The sequence below is a fragment of the Anneissia japonica genome, unplaced genomic scaffold (genome assembly GCF_011630105.1).
Source record: "Anneissia japonica isolate Jap-2015-1 unplaced genomic scaffold, ASM1163010v1 scaffold1665_len535045_cov187, whole genome shotgun sequence".
NCBI lineage: Eukaryota > Metazoa > Echinodermata > Crinoidea > Comatulida > Comatulidae > Anneissia > Anneissia japonica.
In genome coordinates this window covers 287,121-303,813 of record NW_022727261.1, presented here as the reverse complement: position 1 = coordinate 303,813, position 16,693 = coordinate 287,121, and the positions used below count along the sequence as shown (strand labels likewise).

General features: G+C 34.5%; 1 protein-coding gene across 5 annotated transcripts in view; it reads right to left on the bottom strand.

Moving 5' to 3' along the window:
* LOC117113656 (gamma-aminobutyric acid type B receptor subunit 2-like) overlaps positions 1 to 16,693 on the bottom strand; it is a 94,717-nt gene that overhangs the window by 6,293 nt on the left and 71,731 nt on the right. For all 5 annotated transcript variants that reach the window (XM_033257062.1, XM_033257063.1, XM_033257061.1 and 2 more), the window contains 8 exons: positions 11,454 to 11,642; positions 10,587 to 10,841; positions 9,151 to 9,211; positions 7,799 to 7,891; positions 7,066 to 7,213; positions 5,819 to 5,951; positions 2,995 to 3,114; positions 793 to 915 (listed from right to left, as the gene is read on the bottom strand). In XM_033257062.1, the coding sequence (XP_033112953.1) occupies positions 793 to 915; positions 2,995 to 3,114; positions 5,819 to 5,951; positions 7,066 to 7,213; positions 7,799 to 7,891; positions 9,151 to 9,211; positions 10,587 to 10,841; positions 11,454 to 11,642 (1,122 nt within the window). The remainder of the gene's footprint in view (positions 1 to 792; positions 916 to 2,994; positions 3,115 to 5,818; positions 5,952 to 7,065; positions 7,214 to 7,798; positions 7,892 to 9,150; positions 9,212 to 10,586; positions 10,842 to 11,453; positions 11,643 to 16,693) is intronic.

Below are 16,693 nucleotides of genomic sequence, written 5' to 3'. Positions count from 1 at the left end.
ATACTTGCATTGACGTGGCCTAATTGGCTTCCTGTCCACATAGATTGGTCTGAGCTTCCCAATATTTAGACAGTCAAATGCACCAGTAAACACTATCATTTGTACTTTCCATGACTGATTCATTATTGATTGGCGTAAATTGAAGTACATAGGATTTATATGAATAGACACAATTAATAAATCATTTTTGATGAAAATATTTTGCTTTAACAAACGCAAACAGTCATTGTTTACCTCGCATCTTATTTCAAGCTTGAGATAAGTTTTATATATAATTCATCCAATCAAATTAATGGGTTTGTTGGCGAGAGAATCGCTTAATTACAAAGTGTTGTTTTAGTATGACTGACTCACTTAAAATATAGGTCTTCATGGAAAATACTAATGTGAGATGACCGTTCTTGCCTGAAAACGTTTCAAATAGATTCCATTTTCTTGTAAAGGCATCAAGAATATGGCCAGATAATTTTTATTGACATTTTGAATAACAATAATAATAGTAGCAACAGGAATGACACTGGCAGTAACAATTGGTATATTAACAATAAAAATAGTTATAACAATAATCAAAACAATACATAATTAAAACAAGAATTATGCAAAGTTCAACTTATTCAGTAGACCAAATCCTATACTGACGACATCGATGCTGTTGCGCACATTCAGATTTCAAATACAGCACGTTTATAGGCTCGTTCACACTCTCGAGACTCGCGCCTTGCGTATACGTCCGAAGTGTGAACTAGGCCTTGATGACGTTGAGGTGTAATACTTTATATAGGAGTACTATACCTGGGATGGCGTTCTAGTCACGTGGCGGTACATTGGATCGAATATTCCCCACATAATAAACACAAGCAGATCTAATGCTAGTAAACCTCCGACCATTGCAAACAATATGGACTCCCGTAGCATCTGTAAGAAAAATTTCCAAAATAAAAAAAAACAAAAGACAAATAATTATCTTCGATTTATGATGAGGTACGACATTCTGTTTGTCGTTATAGAATTAATTTACATAAAAAAAAATGGTGTATTTAATGTTTGAGAAACACTTCATTCGTAATAGGAACATGAAATAGCGTATTATGACACATTAGAGGTACTTAAAATTGTATCTTATTCCTAAAGAAAAGACCTAGTTCTAGTAATAATACTTGGCCATGGCTGCCCATTTAACTGAGATGGTCATCCATTTTAACCTATATCATCAAGTTATATTACGCATAATATGGTTGTAGAGATCCGTCATGGTGTCAAAACACATAATTATGCCTATCACAACACACATTGTTTATGCTGTCTGTCATTGCCTACTTTATGTTGCGTGTCTGGTATTACTACCTCGCATACGCATGGCTATGTCGGTCCTTTGATATCTCATTGTGTAATCATTCAAAAAAAAAGTTAATGATTATGCGCGAGTGACACTTTGATGAATTCCTTTGATGATGACACTCTGAATGCTCTTGCAGCAACCGTCTGTCAACAAAAAATTATATCTTCACGAGTTACGTCATATTCGCGCGTACACTTACGTTACGTAATTGAGGTTATGACGTCATCAAAATTTCGGAAAGAGTACAACACCAATAACGCGAGGTCACCTAGCATTTGGACTACATAAACTTGCCTAAAGCAGTGGGTAAGATAGATTTTACAACATTGGACACACTAAAAATGATTTTTAAATTGATAAGAATACATTTGATTTAATTCTTATATACAATTAGAGTAAAAAAATGGTTTTGACACAATGATGACCGGTTTGCCTAGCCGAGCTAGGCCCGTGACGGTCGGCGTACAATTGCGATGGTAGCATGAAATAGCCGGCCTAGGCCTCCTATCAGCGTTTTGGGCTGAGGTTGGATTGTTGTGCACACAGTCTACTTTTAATTATTAAGAACAATAACTACTGAGTTTAAATATGCTAATTCGCACGCCTCAAATGTACAAACACATTACATTTTATGAGTTCTGCCTAATTAGATCCGGGCTAGGCCTAGCTAGCAAGAAGCACTGTTTGGGCAGTGCCAGTATCTTTGCAATTTGCCCAGGAATAGAAACGCTCAATTCATTTATAGTTTTATGCCTAATTTCATGAATATTATTTCACCCTCAGAGTATATCATTTTGATCGATCTACTGTAAAGGGATTATTTTATTTAGAACGATTTTGGCCTATAGGCAGGTATGTCTGCTGCCAATAAGCACTTTCAAACTCTATTGTCCACACTTTTAAATTTTGTAACAAATATATTTGATTTACCCAAATATGGTTGTTTTGATGACATCACCAATGGGCAAATCACAAAAAATTTGACACGACCTTGATAGTGTATTTAGTAAAGAAGTTCTCTTACACCCATATTACCGTAGGGTACATACGCTCTACGTAAACAACACTTTTTCCTGTACAAAGATTGGCCAATGAGCTCAATTTAGACAGGTTTGACACAAACGCCTCTTGCTTTCGATATCATTTATGTTGAAAGTTGTTATAGATTTATTGCAGTGTCGTATCTAGGAGTCTTGAAATGGGGGTGGGGGTTCTGATGGGGTGGAGTGAAGGGGATTGGTGATTTAGCTCACAAAATAAGGTGAAAAGTGATTTTTAACTATAGGCCTACTATTGTATGATTATTTGGGAGGGGGAGAATAGGGGATCGAGCTTCTTTTAGGGAGGAGGGGTGCACTCCGCACCCCAAGATACGTCACCGATTCTTCGTAGATCTGGATTAACATCCAAACCATCAAGATGTAGAGCTCATCCATTTAATTATAATAATTATTGTGAGCCATCAAAATACGACAGACGTGAACCTTGAAAGGGACGCTTCTTGTTTATATACAAAGTGTATGAAATTAATTAGATATGCTTATTATAGGTCTAGGCTACAATGTCAAATGTGTGTTATGTTTATTCATCACTCGAATAAATAATTAGTAGTATTAATAATTCATTAGGCCTACTATTTGATCAAAAACACTTACGATTCGTTTACCAAATCCCCGACTTGTAGCGTGGGTGACTATGTGGTATACTCGATATGTTTTCACAAACATCGAACCGAAAGCCAACGAGAACCCGCAAGACAACAGCATGGCACGTGCCTGTAAAATGGTGATACAGTAGACAACGGGTGTTATTAAACATTCTGTTGTATATCATGTTACTTCACACTTTACAGTACCCGGCTGAATAGACTTAAAATGTACAATTAAACATGTAATTACATTTTTTTTTGTCAAATCACCGAAAAAAAAAACACATATCCTACATTTCGAACATTAAATATTTAGAAAAAAATGAAAACATGCAATAACTACATAATAAATGCCTTTCCCAGTGACTGTAAACTAATCTACATTGTAAAAACAGCGTGGAGGATTTATACACAAAGCTCCACGCAATGTTGTCCCGTTTTGGTGACACGTTTAAAAGCTATAGGTATGTGACATCATGATGTCAAATACCTAAGCACATTTAATTCTAAACATGTCAAGATCCTAAGCACATTAGGCCTGGCCTAAACACGTTTAGTTTTTAAACGTGTCGCCAAAAACGGGACAACATTGCGTGGAGCTTTGTGTTTAGATGCTCCTCGATGTTTTTACAGTGTAATGGAAACAAGATAATTCTCAACACATTCTATTAATGCAATACTCCAAAAGAATAACATTTTTTCCAACCTGGTTGGGAAGAATAAGCCTTTATAATCGCGCAATAACACATTTTGACGGTAATTATATGTTGTAGTTCCACATTTACAGTGAAATTAAGGGGCGTTTATTTGAGTATATAGGCCTATACGTATTAATTTTTCACCCAAATAAATAAACGCTTTCTTCGAATAAACACCTCCATCGAATAAACTCCCCCTCAAAAACCCTTCTCATCAATAAACGCCCCGGGTCGTTTATTCGTTTATTCAGTAGAGTAAGAAAATACTTAGAGCCTATTACATTTACGGTGCGGAATTGTTAGAGCAGAGATAACAAATGATTTGACATAGTCCTATTTATTTTTTTTTCAATATCTATTTATAGTCTCGTTTTACTAATAGAATTCAACTTTAAAGGTTATTTATTGGCCTAATTGAGTTTCTTTCATATCTAAAATGTTCAATATTGATTACGACACAATTCGTTGAATGTGGTGGCTACGCAGATGGCGTCGTCAAAACTTCAGTCTCGATAAAAATTTAGAAAAATAGAGAACGTGGCACTACACGCACTGCCCGATTATACCCCGGAGCATTAACGCACTTTACGATATTGGTATAATCATAGAGAATAATAATGCATTGTTATGGTGACAATATGTTTTCGAATAATCCATGTGCTATTAAACATTTAATAATTACGAACAGGCGATAAATGTAGGCAAACTTGTGTAATTACGGTATAGGAGCACGATCGATTGATCGTATGAAGTGTCATTAATTACATCTGAACAAATGCGAATGGAATTATTTAATTTTATCGTTACAGTATGTCAATGTACTACAGGAAAAGGACTCATAGATTATCTAGTTAGGTTGTTAGCATTTTCGATACAAATGTAAATTTATGTGTTTTTAAAAGCCAACAGAGACCTCAAAAGCAGATTCTGCTTTAACGTAGCCAAAGTTAACTGGTATTATCTCAGGGTGCAATATGCAATCATCATCATCATCATAATCATCATCATCATCATCATCATCGTCATCATCATCATCATCATCGTCATCATCATCATCGTCATCATCATCATCATCATCGTCATCAATAGGATGACCGTCGTCGTCGTCTTCGTCATCATCATCATCATCATCATCATCATCATTGTCATCATCCTCATCATCACCACTATCATCATCATCATCCCCATCATTATCATCATCATCCCCATCATCATCATCGACATCTTTGTCGTCGTCATTGTAATAATAATCATTATCAACATCCTATCATCCTCTTCATCACCATTATTATCAATTAATCAATCAATTAGTTATTCAATTCAATATATTGTTATTATGATGACTTTCTGGACAAATGGATTAACCAACATTGAGATGAGAGAAATGACTGAATATTGTTTATAAATTAGGCCCAGTTTGGTAGAAGGGTGACGTAAAAAGATGAAAAGGAAGAAAAAAAAAAGAGGAAAATAATGGATGACCTAAATAGAGTTGCTACCGTACGTTGTTATGAAACGTTTCGCACCTAGCAACATGAAAAAACTGTATGATCTCTTGAGACCGGCCCCTAGCGTTATACATAGTGATGATATATGTTGTTAGGATGCGTCGTTTTCTCCCTGGACAGTGTTAGATTATTTTGTTGAGTTACAATTAAGGGAATGGCTATACTATAAACACGCACCTGTATAAATTGACTGTTCGCACCTGTATACACAAGCGCCAAAAATATTTAAGCCAGAGACTTAAACAGTCTGTATAAACCCGCAGCTTAATCGAAGAAATCATTTTGTATGTAGGCCTATATTCAAACCCAGCGTCTAATGCATTGCGGTGTCGCTACGTATTATAAAGATACTGTAATTCCAGATCTAGTATGGCGTATCTACTGCGCATACTTAAACGCAGCGCGCGTACATTATATATTTACAGAGGAAGTAAATGTAACATTAATTACAATCAAGGTAATGACTACGATGTTATAGATACATCAATGGATACCGGTACATTCACTCGCTGTTAATAATTAAGGAAGCATCATACGTAGTCTGAGTGTTTATCAATTAATCACTCACAACTAATCACTTATCAAACACTATCAAACCATCTTAGGGTTAAGTACGTTGACTTACTGTACATAACGGGGCAAACGATGAAACGGGAATTATTTCCGTGTGTAATCCTTGAAGCAATACAGATAGGTACACCAGTATACAACCAACGACAATACAGTTGTTTAAATTTGGACTTGACATTTTAATTGATCTAGGCAAAAAAAAAAAAAAATCAAAAATATCGAAAGAACAATTAGACATATTAGCTTTATGTTAAAGAGTAGATAAAAAGGTTAATAGAGAGTTTCAAGTATGTTATAACAATGCATTAAGAAAACTCCTTGGTCTGCCTAGGCACTGTAGTTTCAGTCAAAAATATTTGTCTTGAATAATGTACCATCTTTCTATGAATATTACAGAAAAACATGCTACAATTTTTTGTGTAGATTGGAAAAGAGTACAAACAATTTAGTTAAAACCGTTTATCAGTCTGACTTAGATAATCAGTGCTTCACTCAAAATGGATAACAATTCTCAGGGTTTAGTGTATAGAGTATCTTAGAATTTTTATGATGCACTATTTTTTTTTCTTGCATTTGTAATGTTCATTTTTGTATTTTTGAATTCTATATGGCTTTTGATTGCTGAATGAAGATTAAAAAAATATAACAATTGTAATTAGGCTATAAAATGTATATAGAAATATTAACAGTATAAGTAATTAAAAGAAAAATCATTTAGTTTCGTTATTGTATAGATGATTTTTTTTTCTAAAGGCAAATAAGAAACGGAGTACTAATTAAGAGATCGAAACGTCCTGAGTAAGTACTCTGTTTTTTTTTCTAGCTTTAACAAAAAAAGAATTTGTCATCTATACTATAAGTAATTGACAATAAGTAAGTGACAAATATGCCTAATACTAATTGTAAATTACTATTTTCATCACAAATGATTCATGTGGATTAACTTAAACATTTTATAGCGATTTTATTTTTGCGAAACGTATTGTCAGTAAATACTTTGTTTTCAATTCAATTGTAAAGCCTTCATAATATTTTAATAAATTCTGCATTTAATCTAATCATATTGCATTGATCATAGATAGAACAAATATATGACTCACACAAAATGACGTAATTGTAACGAGCTGATTTCATAGCGCGTACAGTCAATGGGCGCGTGTAAATCTAAATGTGCTACGCACTAGTTCTCAACCAATCGCGAATGGGGAGCACAGGATATTTACATTTTAGTAGTGTACTTGGAGGTTAGAATTGATTGATGATGTCATTCATTAAAGGAGATCCTTTAAGTATTGAACATACTTATCGTTTCGGAAGCGAATATTGAATCCGAGGAAGGATAAAGCGACGCTTATACCAAATCCATTTATGACACCGACTACAATCAAGGCACTTGAAGACACGTGTAACGGCTTCTCCACGTGCGTCAGCTCGTCTACAGGAACTCGGCCTTCAGTGGTAGATACAATATGGTTATATAGTCATTTACTACATCAAACAATATGATATCAAAACCAATTATAATATAATAATAATGCTCCACATGCCGCATATTGTAACATTGTATGATGAAAACCACATATAAATGCTATACTACTGAACGTCATCTAACAAATTGTTGGCAAATACATTAGGTACACAAACGAACACATAAATATATATTATATACCGTAACATAAACAAAAAAGTAAATTGTTAAACAAGTTTTTAAACTATTAAAATAGTTTCTCTAATACGTAATTGAATTATACTGAATTACATTCAATATAATTCAATTATATTGAATTATATTGAATTACATTCATATTTTGAAGTGTGTGAATAATTCCATGTAAAAAGCTATTTTTATATATTTGTGTTTTTGTTTTTATTACAAAAAAGGCATTATGTAGGCTTTGGTTTAAAGTAGAAATTCTATACGAATAAGTAGGTTTGACGTTTGACTTAACCCTCTTTGTTCATTGTGTGTTTTCTCTCATGCTCAAATAAATTTATTCGTTGGGATGGTTTCAGTATTGTTCTCTTAATTTCTTACCTGGCCATTCTATTGGAGAACACCCTCGATACGTCAGGTCCAGATAACCACCGTCTTCAGGGAAGAATAGCGCCACCATCTCTAGGTTATCGCCTGGAAAAAATGGTAATGTGATGATTTCGTCTGCACTCATCTTAGGCCTGTATATTGTACGTTAAGTGTCAATTATTCGTGGGATGAACCTGTCATAATGGGCCTATCCGCTAAGCCCACCCCTTGAATAATTTTAAGGTCCCAAAAACACGACAGCGTTAACACGCAAACGGGCGTGTCGCGTAGAACAAGTGCAACTCCTGACCCACTTCTGATTGGTCAGTTGTTAAGTTTCATTGACATTACAGAAAAGTCCATAATATCTATAAATTCTGAATATGAAAACATCTAGTGATTAAAATGGATTTTATGACGTAATAAATGGATAATACAAAAACAGGTTTATCTAAAAGCAATTAGACTAGCAAATTATATAGGATGGAATTGTGTTTCATACTGTCTATCTATAGGCTTACTGTACATCTCAGTGTAAGCCAGACGTGCCTGTAGAAAAACAGACTAGCTTTTTGACGTGTAGGATTTGGACCCATGACCCTAGGATTGGAGGACACTCACATAACCACCAAACTATTCAACCCCACTCCATCTTAGCCGAGTTTGTGTCGACTATGCATGAAAATATAACGTCATAAATTTATTCCATCTTGTGTCATGGAAATAAATTTATATTCATTACCGTATTGTATAATACCAACAGAAACAATATAAAAAAATATTTATCATTAATATCAATGCTTCCATGTGGCACTGACTTTAATCTAAAGAACTAGGAGGTCATTTGTTAGCGAGCGAATTTATAGAACCAACTGTTTATAGTCAGGGGAAGACTTGGTTAGGGGAGAGTGGCGAGAGTGCAAGGGTCGAGTTTGCTAGAGGTGAGTTGACTGGTTCCCGCTGACGCGATTCAGCAAAAACTAATTCATTTTTAAATCTGCGCATGTTGAGTTTGGAAAGTTAATTCATCTGAACTAGAATTAAAGACGGTATACCTCCACCTTTGGCCATTTTATCATCACGTGACTCGAAGATGACGCAGCACGTAATCTCAGTTATATCTGGATGAGCCCGCCGACGTTTCAGCCAATTGTCCCGCGACTTTACGACTTTAGTAATCACACCCATGACAATACAAAACATACACATTATTAATAACTTTAAAATGTGTTGCCATCAACAGCTACCTGTATCGGTTTATTTTGCCGCCTTTGTTTACTATTATTACTTACTATTATATTCACAATTCAATAACGTAGCACTTTACAATGTCATGTGAATAACCTCGTGACTGGTGTTTTTACCTTGCTTTTGGCGTATTCTTGTGGCTCCCAGGCGATCTGGTCCCTCAAATGAAACTGTTCCCTATTATATTAAAAAACACAACATAGGCCTATTACGTAATCATCGATTAATCATAGATTTCTAGGTAGATTGTAATACTATAGAGATTTCGCAACCTTTTGACAACGATAACGAATGCGAATACGTCATTTTCATTATTGTCATGCTTGCCTAAAACGTTCTTAACAATACATATACGAGCTAAAGATGATCCTTGATGTATGCAAAAGATACGAATCGTCTACGTTTTGAAAGATATGTTAGAGGATGGTATGGCTAATGCCCTGTCAAGACTATCAACATTTGTTTGACAAAAATATGTGACATGCCTAATTATGGTCATGCTGACATCACATCATGACCATATATAGGCACATCATGACTATATATGGGCACATCATGACCATATATAAACACATCATGACTATATGAAGGCACATCATGACTATATATGGGCACATCATGACCATATATAAACACATCATGAATATATATAGGCACATCATGACTATATATGGGCACATCATGACCATATATAGGCACATCATGACCATATATAGACACATCATGACTATATATAGACACATCATGACCATATATAGGCACATCATGACCATATATAGACACATCATGACCATATATAGGCACATCATGACCATATATAGACACATCATGACTATATATAGGCACATCATGACTATATATGGGTACATCATGACCATATATAGACGCATCATGACTATATATAGACACATCATGACTATATATGGGCATATCATGACCATATATAGACACATCATGACTATATATGGGCAAATCATATGTATTTGTCACATAAAAATTGATAGTGTGGATGGAGCTTAATATAATTGATGACGTAACAGTATTCGTTATGTTTTCGTAAGCTTGCTCAACCTCCTATTATGAATGTTTGATTATTATTGTTATTAATACTATTATTAACGTTTTTTTGTATCGTAATGATAATAATAATAACGATATAAAAATAATAATGACAAAGATGGTGATAGTTGATGAGCATGATGATGATGTTCATGATGGTGTAAGTGTAATATTTATTTCAAAAACGGCTGGTGCACACCTTACAATGATGGTGCAAAATATCTCTCATTACTGTACATTCAAACTGTTAGAGAAAAAGTACGATCATAGATTGTTTTTTACATCCCCTAAGTGTGAGTTGTTTGTATATAAATTTCCAAAGTTTCCCTTAATGACTTATAGGCCCTATACTATTTTGCTAATGTTTTATAAGTAGGTCGTACGCGTCATCTTGCTTAGACATGAGGTTGTTCCACCTTATCTATTATAGAATACACGTTATAGATTCGAAATCATAACAAGTTCATGTTATTCAAAATAATTCAATAATTACCGACACTCCATTAAAACTCTGTTTTGCCATTTCTTGCATCAGTATCTCGCGTACGCGATCATTATCATTGTAGTCGAGATTAGAGAGCAGCTCAACAGCCTCATCTTGACTCATCGATGAATTTCGGCCAATGACCGCGATCGTATCGCGGAGTGCGAGGTAGATGGTCCACACTGCATCGAACGTCTGTGGAGCGTAAGGACTGCTGGGCTCAGTTGATCGTTTGGCAAACGATGATTCGAATTCCGATGGTTTCTAAAGTTAAAATGTGAAGTTAGAGGTCATTGTGATAGTACTAAAAAAATTGTGCATATTCACCATTATCATTACGGTATCATCATCGTCATCAACATCGTTATCTATATTCTATGGTCATGGTTGTCGTCATCATCGTCATTATCATCATCACACCATCATCATCATCCATATTTTATGGTCATTGTCGTCATCATCTTCATTATCATTATCTCATCAATCATCTTCATCATTATCATCATTCTTCAACATCGTCATTGTCATCATCACCATAATTCATTCTCATCATTGTCATTATCACCTTCATGATCAAGTCATCAGTATCATCATCATCATCATCATCATCTTCATTATTATCACCATCTTCTTCTCCATCACCATCATTCATATGATTTTATTTTATTTATTTATTCGACCAACAAACAATCGCAGTGACAATAAAATACAATATGTGAAAAAAAACCCCAAAATTGAAATGCTGGACAGAAGTTCTTAAGCAAAGTACATTGCTATATAAACCAGCTACCCCTCATCATCATCATAATCATCATTTTGTTATAGGCCTAGTTATTATGTATTTACACTAAACCAGGCCGACGTTACATGACTTACCAATCCTGAAACTGTTGGTGTATCTTCAATTGCTAAATTCAAACTATCTATAAAAAAGACACGATCCGTGGCCCGCATTAATTCCTTACGACTGCATGACGTTCCATCTGTAGTACGCCACCACTCGTTACTATACCAGCCAACTAGAAGCCATACGTACTTATTTTTGTGCATTCCACGTTTGTAAGCCTGTGGAATGAAAATGAGCGTTTAATATAGACCTACTGACAAAGTGATTGACTTAAAAAAATGTGTTTTTGCACCAACATACATTCAATTTAATACAATTATTTTTTGACGCTCCAAAATCCATCAACGGCTATTATCCACAATATTGCAACAATATACATGGATACGCTTTTTATAAACTTATTAAGCCTGCGCATCCAATCCATACCCTTCCTAACAAAAAATGATTTAGAACACAATTTTAAGAAGTTGGAAAAGAGTACAAGGAGTTTGAAAAACTATATATATGTTGATGTGTTAATGTGATTACAATAGGAGTTGACGTAGTTTTTTTTTTCATGTAGCCATTCCTATACAAGCAGTTCATCTTGATCCCCGAGATTTCTTCAGTGTGAACTGATTTCATAGTGGTACAGATATAATAAGAATGTTAATGCGCATCTTCATAAAATGCACGCTCAAGATGCTTACGTTTTTTCTATTGAGACCATTGTCTAGTTTGTTTTTAATTTCAAGGTTCATTTTAACTCAGTACATTTTAGGACACTGATAGATCAAAATCCGGACTCTATTATCTGGCATCACGCATTATCCATCACTTAATGACCCTTCAGATTAAATATGTATCGCAACAGAAAACAATAAAAGATAACAGCCTTAGGTTTCGAGTTGCAGGTCTTCTTAATTTTTAAGGTCATTCGGTAGATAGTGTGAGAGATGCGTAATGTTAGAGTCCGGGTTTAAATCAATAAGTGAACGGCAATTAGTTAGGATTCTGTATTCCTGAAGCCAGGGCAGGCCAGTAATATTGTATAAATGTATATATATATATATATATATATATATATATATATACAGATATATATATACATATATATGCCTATATGCACAGAAAAGGGCTTATCTTACAGATCTCTGGTAGTCTAGTCTCGTGCGGTATTAGTGCTACATCGAGTAGTGACGTCAGATCAGACACGTTAAAATAATGAAAGGAACTCAAATTTTACTGGCTTTTGAATCACCACAATGACTTCGTGGTCAAGTAGTTATGACCATGTATGCAAAAGGTTCAACCGGGTTCGGTTTTTGTTTCTTTTCTTTCTTTCTTTGTTGGATTTCTATTCAGTTTATGGTTCAATATACTACACGTTGAGAAAGGTCGCAGTTGCAACGTAAATGTTCGTGATAAATAACATTTATATGTTATGTTATAATGTATGTATTTATTTGTCTGCACATTCTATATATATATATATATATATAATTATATACATATATATATATATATATATATATATATTTACACATACATATACATATACATAGGTCTACAACCAAAATTATTATCGCAGTGCATAGCCAAATCCAGTAATATTATGTGCAATTATCATAACTTAAAACTGTATTAAAGAATTCTAGACGCATGAAAAACACTAAATCATTAAAACCTAACAATTTGCCAGATCAAAAAAAAAAAAAAAAAAGAAAGGAAGAAAGAAAGAAATTTTAAAACGTAGACAGATACAAATGCACTAATTTATTTTGAAAGTTATTTCAATCGAAAATATCGTACAATATTACTACCTACTGTTTATTCGCCTAGTTCATATCATATTAACCAATGCTTCGTCTATTGAATCTTTCTTTGAATATTTACAGTAAATTACTGGAATTATTCAATTTGTAACGTTCTTATCACAATACTTGCTGCTTTTAGCTATCTGAAATTGATGTCAATATTATTGTTTGGCAAAGATGGATGACAGTCGTTAATAGAATCTTAATAAATCTTAATTACATCATATAAATCAAAATTATGATAAGCAAACTTAATTAGGTTTTTTCTATATAATAGAACGAATATATGAATAATGACTTGCAATAACGAATAGGGACATGAATGAAATAATGAATAAATAAATAAGTAAATGAATAAATTAACAAATGAGCAAGTACATGATTGATTGATTAAAAAAATGATGAATGAATGAATAAATTAATGAATAAGTCAATAGATGATTAAATTCACGAATGAATGAATGAATAAATTAATGAATAGGTCAGTCAATAGATGATTAACTTTTTGAATGAGCGAGTAAGCGATACAATGAATGCATGAATACTGTAAATGGATAGATAAATGAAAAAGTGAATGAATGAATGAATGAATGAATGAATGGATGAATGAATGAATGAATGAATGAATGAATGAATCAATCAATCAATCAATCGTTGTTGACACTGTGGCTTAACGTTTTCCCGTTTTTACTTCCCTTAGACGTACACAGCTATTTTAATAAGTACTGCACTGCTATTCTTTTTAATTTACAATAAACACAAATTTATTACCTTGTTAATATTATATTGATCAATGTTGTATTGTGTAATTTCTAACAAAGAGATTTTATTTATTTAAACAATAGCGTCGAAAGATATCAAATATTTATTATAATATAAGAAGTTGATAGTGATAGTAGACAGTATGTATATCAAGTTAATATAATAATATTCAATATTTATTATATCATTTGACGTACAGTACTAGCAGACTACACGCTTAACTGCCTGTCACTACCCTATCGAATAGGCCAAAGGTCAAGATTTGAGCGCAATATTTGCTTATTGTAGTTGATCGACAAAATTATCAAATGTGTATTGGAAAAGTATGTTTAAATCTTTTCTATGTCACATTTAATCCAAACCTAAATCAAAATATAAATACGAGTCGATTGCAAATTTAATCAGCGAAGTCAAGTAGCTTTAGAACTGACATCCATTCCGTTTCATTCACATGTAAATCATACAGAGACACAAATAAAATGTAATAATGAAAGTAAGTATACGTTGTTAGACATAAGTTTATAGGATTACCTTTCCATTAGTTTATATTAGGCTTATCTATTATAATTTTTAAAACTATATTATAAAACTAAATAATTGTTTACTATTAGGCCTATTTTCAAATTGTAAATTACGAAAGTCACGAGTGAGCAGGCTCTAAGATTTGGCCGTTGTATAATTATATTATGGAATGGACTAAAGCTTTGTCTACGCTATCGCATTTTCACTGGTGTATATGTCCATATATAGTCATAAATTGTCTAAATATGGTCATGATGTGATGTCATTCATGACCATATTTAGGCATGTCATGCTTGATAGTCTGGACAGAGCTTTATGTTTCATAAGTGTTTGATCCCCCCCCCACCCCTCGGTCGGGAAAAAAAATGAATTTGTCGGGGAATTTTTTTTTTTTTTTTTTTTTTTTTTTAAGGATTTTTTATTTTAAAAAATGTCAGGGGTACTAGTCCCCTGTAGGGGTACCAGCCCTCTGTCGGGAAAGAGTTGCCACATCACTGCATCCCATACGATCGCAATATTATACAACACATCGCACATACGGTAGCACTGCTCGCACTAAACAGTTTTGACAGCTTAGTAATGCATGCTTGAATTGTACGTTCGGTGCTCGAGATCTGTTTTTACCCGACGACATGGCTGATAATTTCCCTACAGGAGTCTAAGTGGGGGCCCAAAGGTTCCCGACGGGTGTCATTTGACCCCCTGCCCCCCCCCCTCGATCACTGCTACCGCCGCCTCTGAGTGTAACCACTTTAGATTGCATTAAACCAATTTAAATGATACGAAAGATAGCATTTTCATACTGACTAAACTTAATTTTTAAATTTGAATGACACATTATAAGAAGGTAGCGGGTACACTTAGTTCACTAGATTTTACTCCTTTTTCATAAAAAATCTGTGACATATATCTGCTCTAAATGTTAATGGTTTTGCTCTAATATAAAATTCAATTTATGAGCTCTGTATTGCTACATACACATTTTGTATCAAGGAATTAATGGCGTTTTGACATGAATATGGTACTGGTATAAAAAGTACGAATACTATTTAGGTCAACATAATTTTTTACTGTTTTTACGACCCAGTGTGCAGTACGTCTTTTTGCTCTCTCTCATCATAGTGTGACATTTCTGCTGAAAATCATTTTTTTTTAATAGGCCTATAATGCTAAAATAGTTAATCGCTAAAAATGGATTATTAAATGGCACGGTACGACCACCAGCTAAGTATGCAGGCATATTGCATGTGCGCAGTGAAGCTGTGTAGGCGAGGTTAAAATATGTTATAGTATGAACGGCATACTTATTATTGCTGTGCACCATGTAAAAATTACTGTATGTATATTTATTCGAATAGTTTAGCGACCTACGTGCGTTGCGTCCGTCCCACATGGCGTCCACACAATTCCCTTATTTATTCCTGTGTACTGACGCTTCACTCAAATGTTCCCCATGATGTCTATCCTGCCGAGGTTCTCTACCGCTCTCCCCACCCCCCCGCTTTTCATGTTACTTTTGGTGGTAGTTTGTAGTTCGTTTTTACCAAGTAAAATCCTTCGATACATTTACATTTGCAATACGTTTATCTTGCTTTTGTTTTTGTTTCGTCATTTTGAGCACAGAGGTAATCAGACTGTTTATTTCGCGGTCTTGAACGATATTTTGTAGATTTGAGCACTGCGGTACACAGTGGCGTCGAGGGGGGGGGTCAGGGGGGTCGCTGCCCCGTGGCCCGGGTCTACTGGGGGCCCGGACCAAGATGAACAATTTTCGGGGTAAGAACAAAATTTTTGTTGTCAGAACAAACTCTACATTATGGTTTTATGGGCGTCTTTGCAAAAAAAATAATCACATAGAATCATATCCATGTATGTGGGTTTTGACAAATAGGGTCTTATGGGGGGGGGGCTGGGTGGGGGGGGCGGCGGGGGGGGGGGGGGCCCAAGTGAAAGGGTGGGGAGCCCTTGTAAGGTGTTGCCCCGGGGCCCTTTTTGATGTTTTTTTTTCTTTGTCATCCAATATCCTGCCTAGAAACGTGGCTTATCGTCCTCGTCACATAGGCTATAGAAACCCCAGTGTATGGAATGAGCACATTCCTGCCAACGGTTTCTGAGAAGAGAGATTGGTGAATTTACACCGAGGCGTTGTTTCACGGAGGCGTTAAAAGAATTAATATTACGATATATAT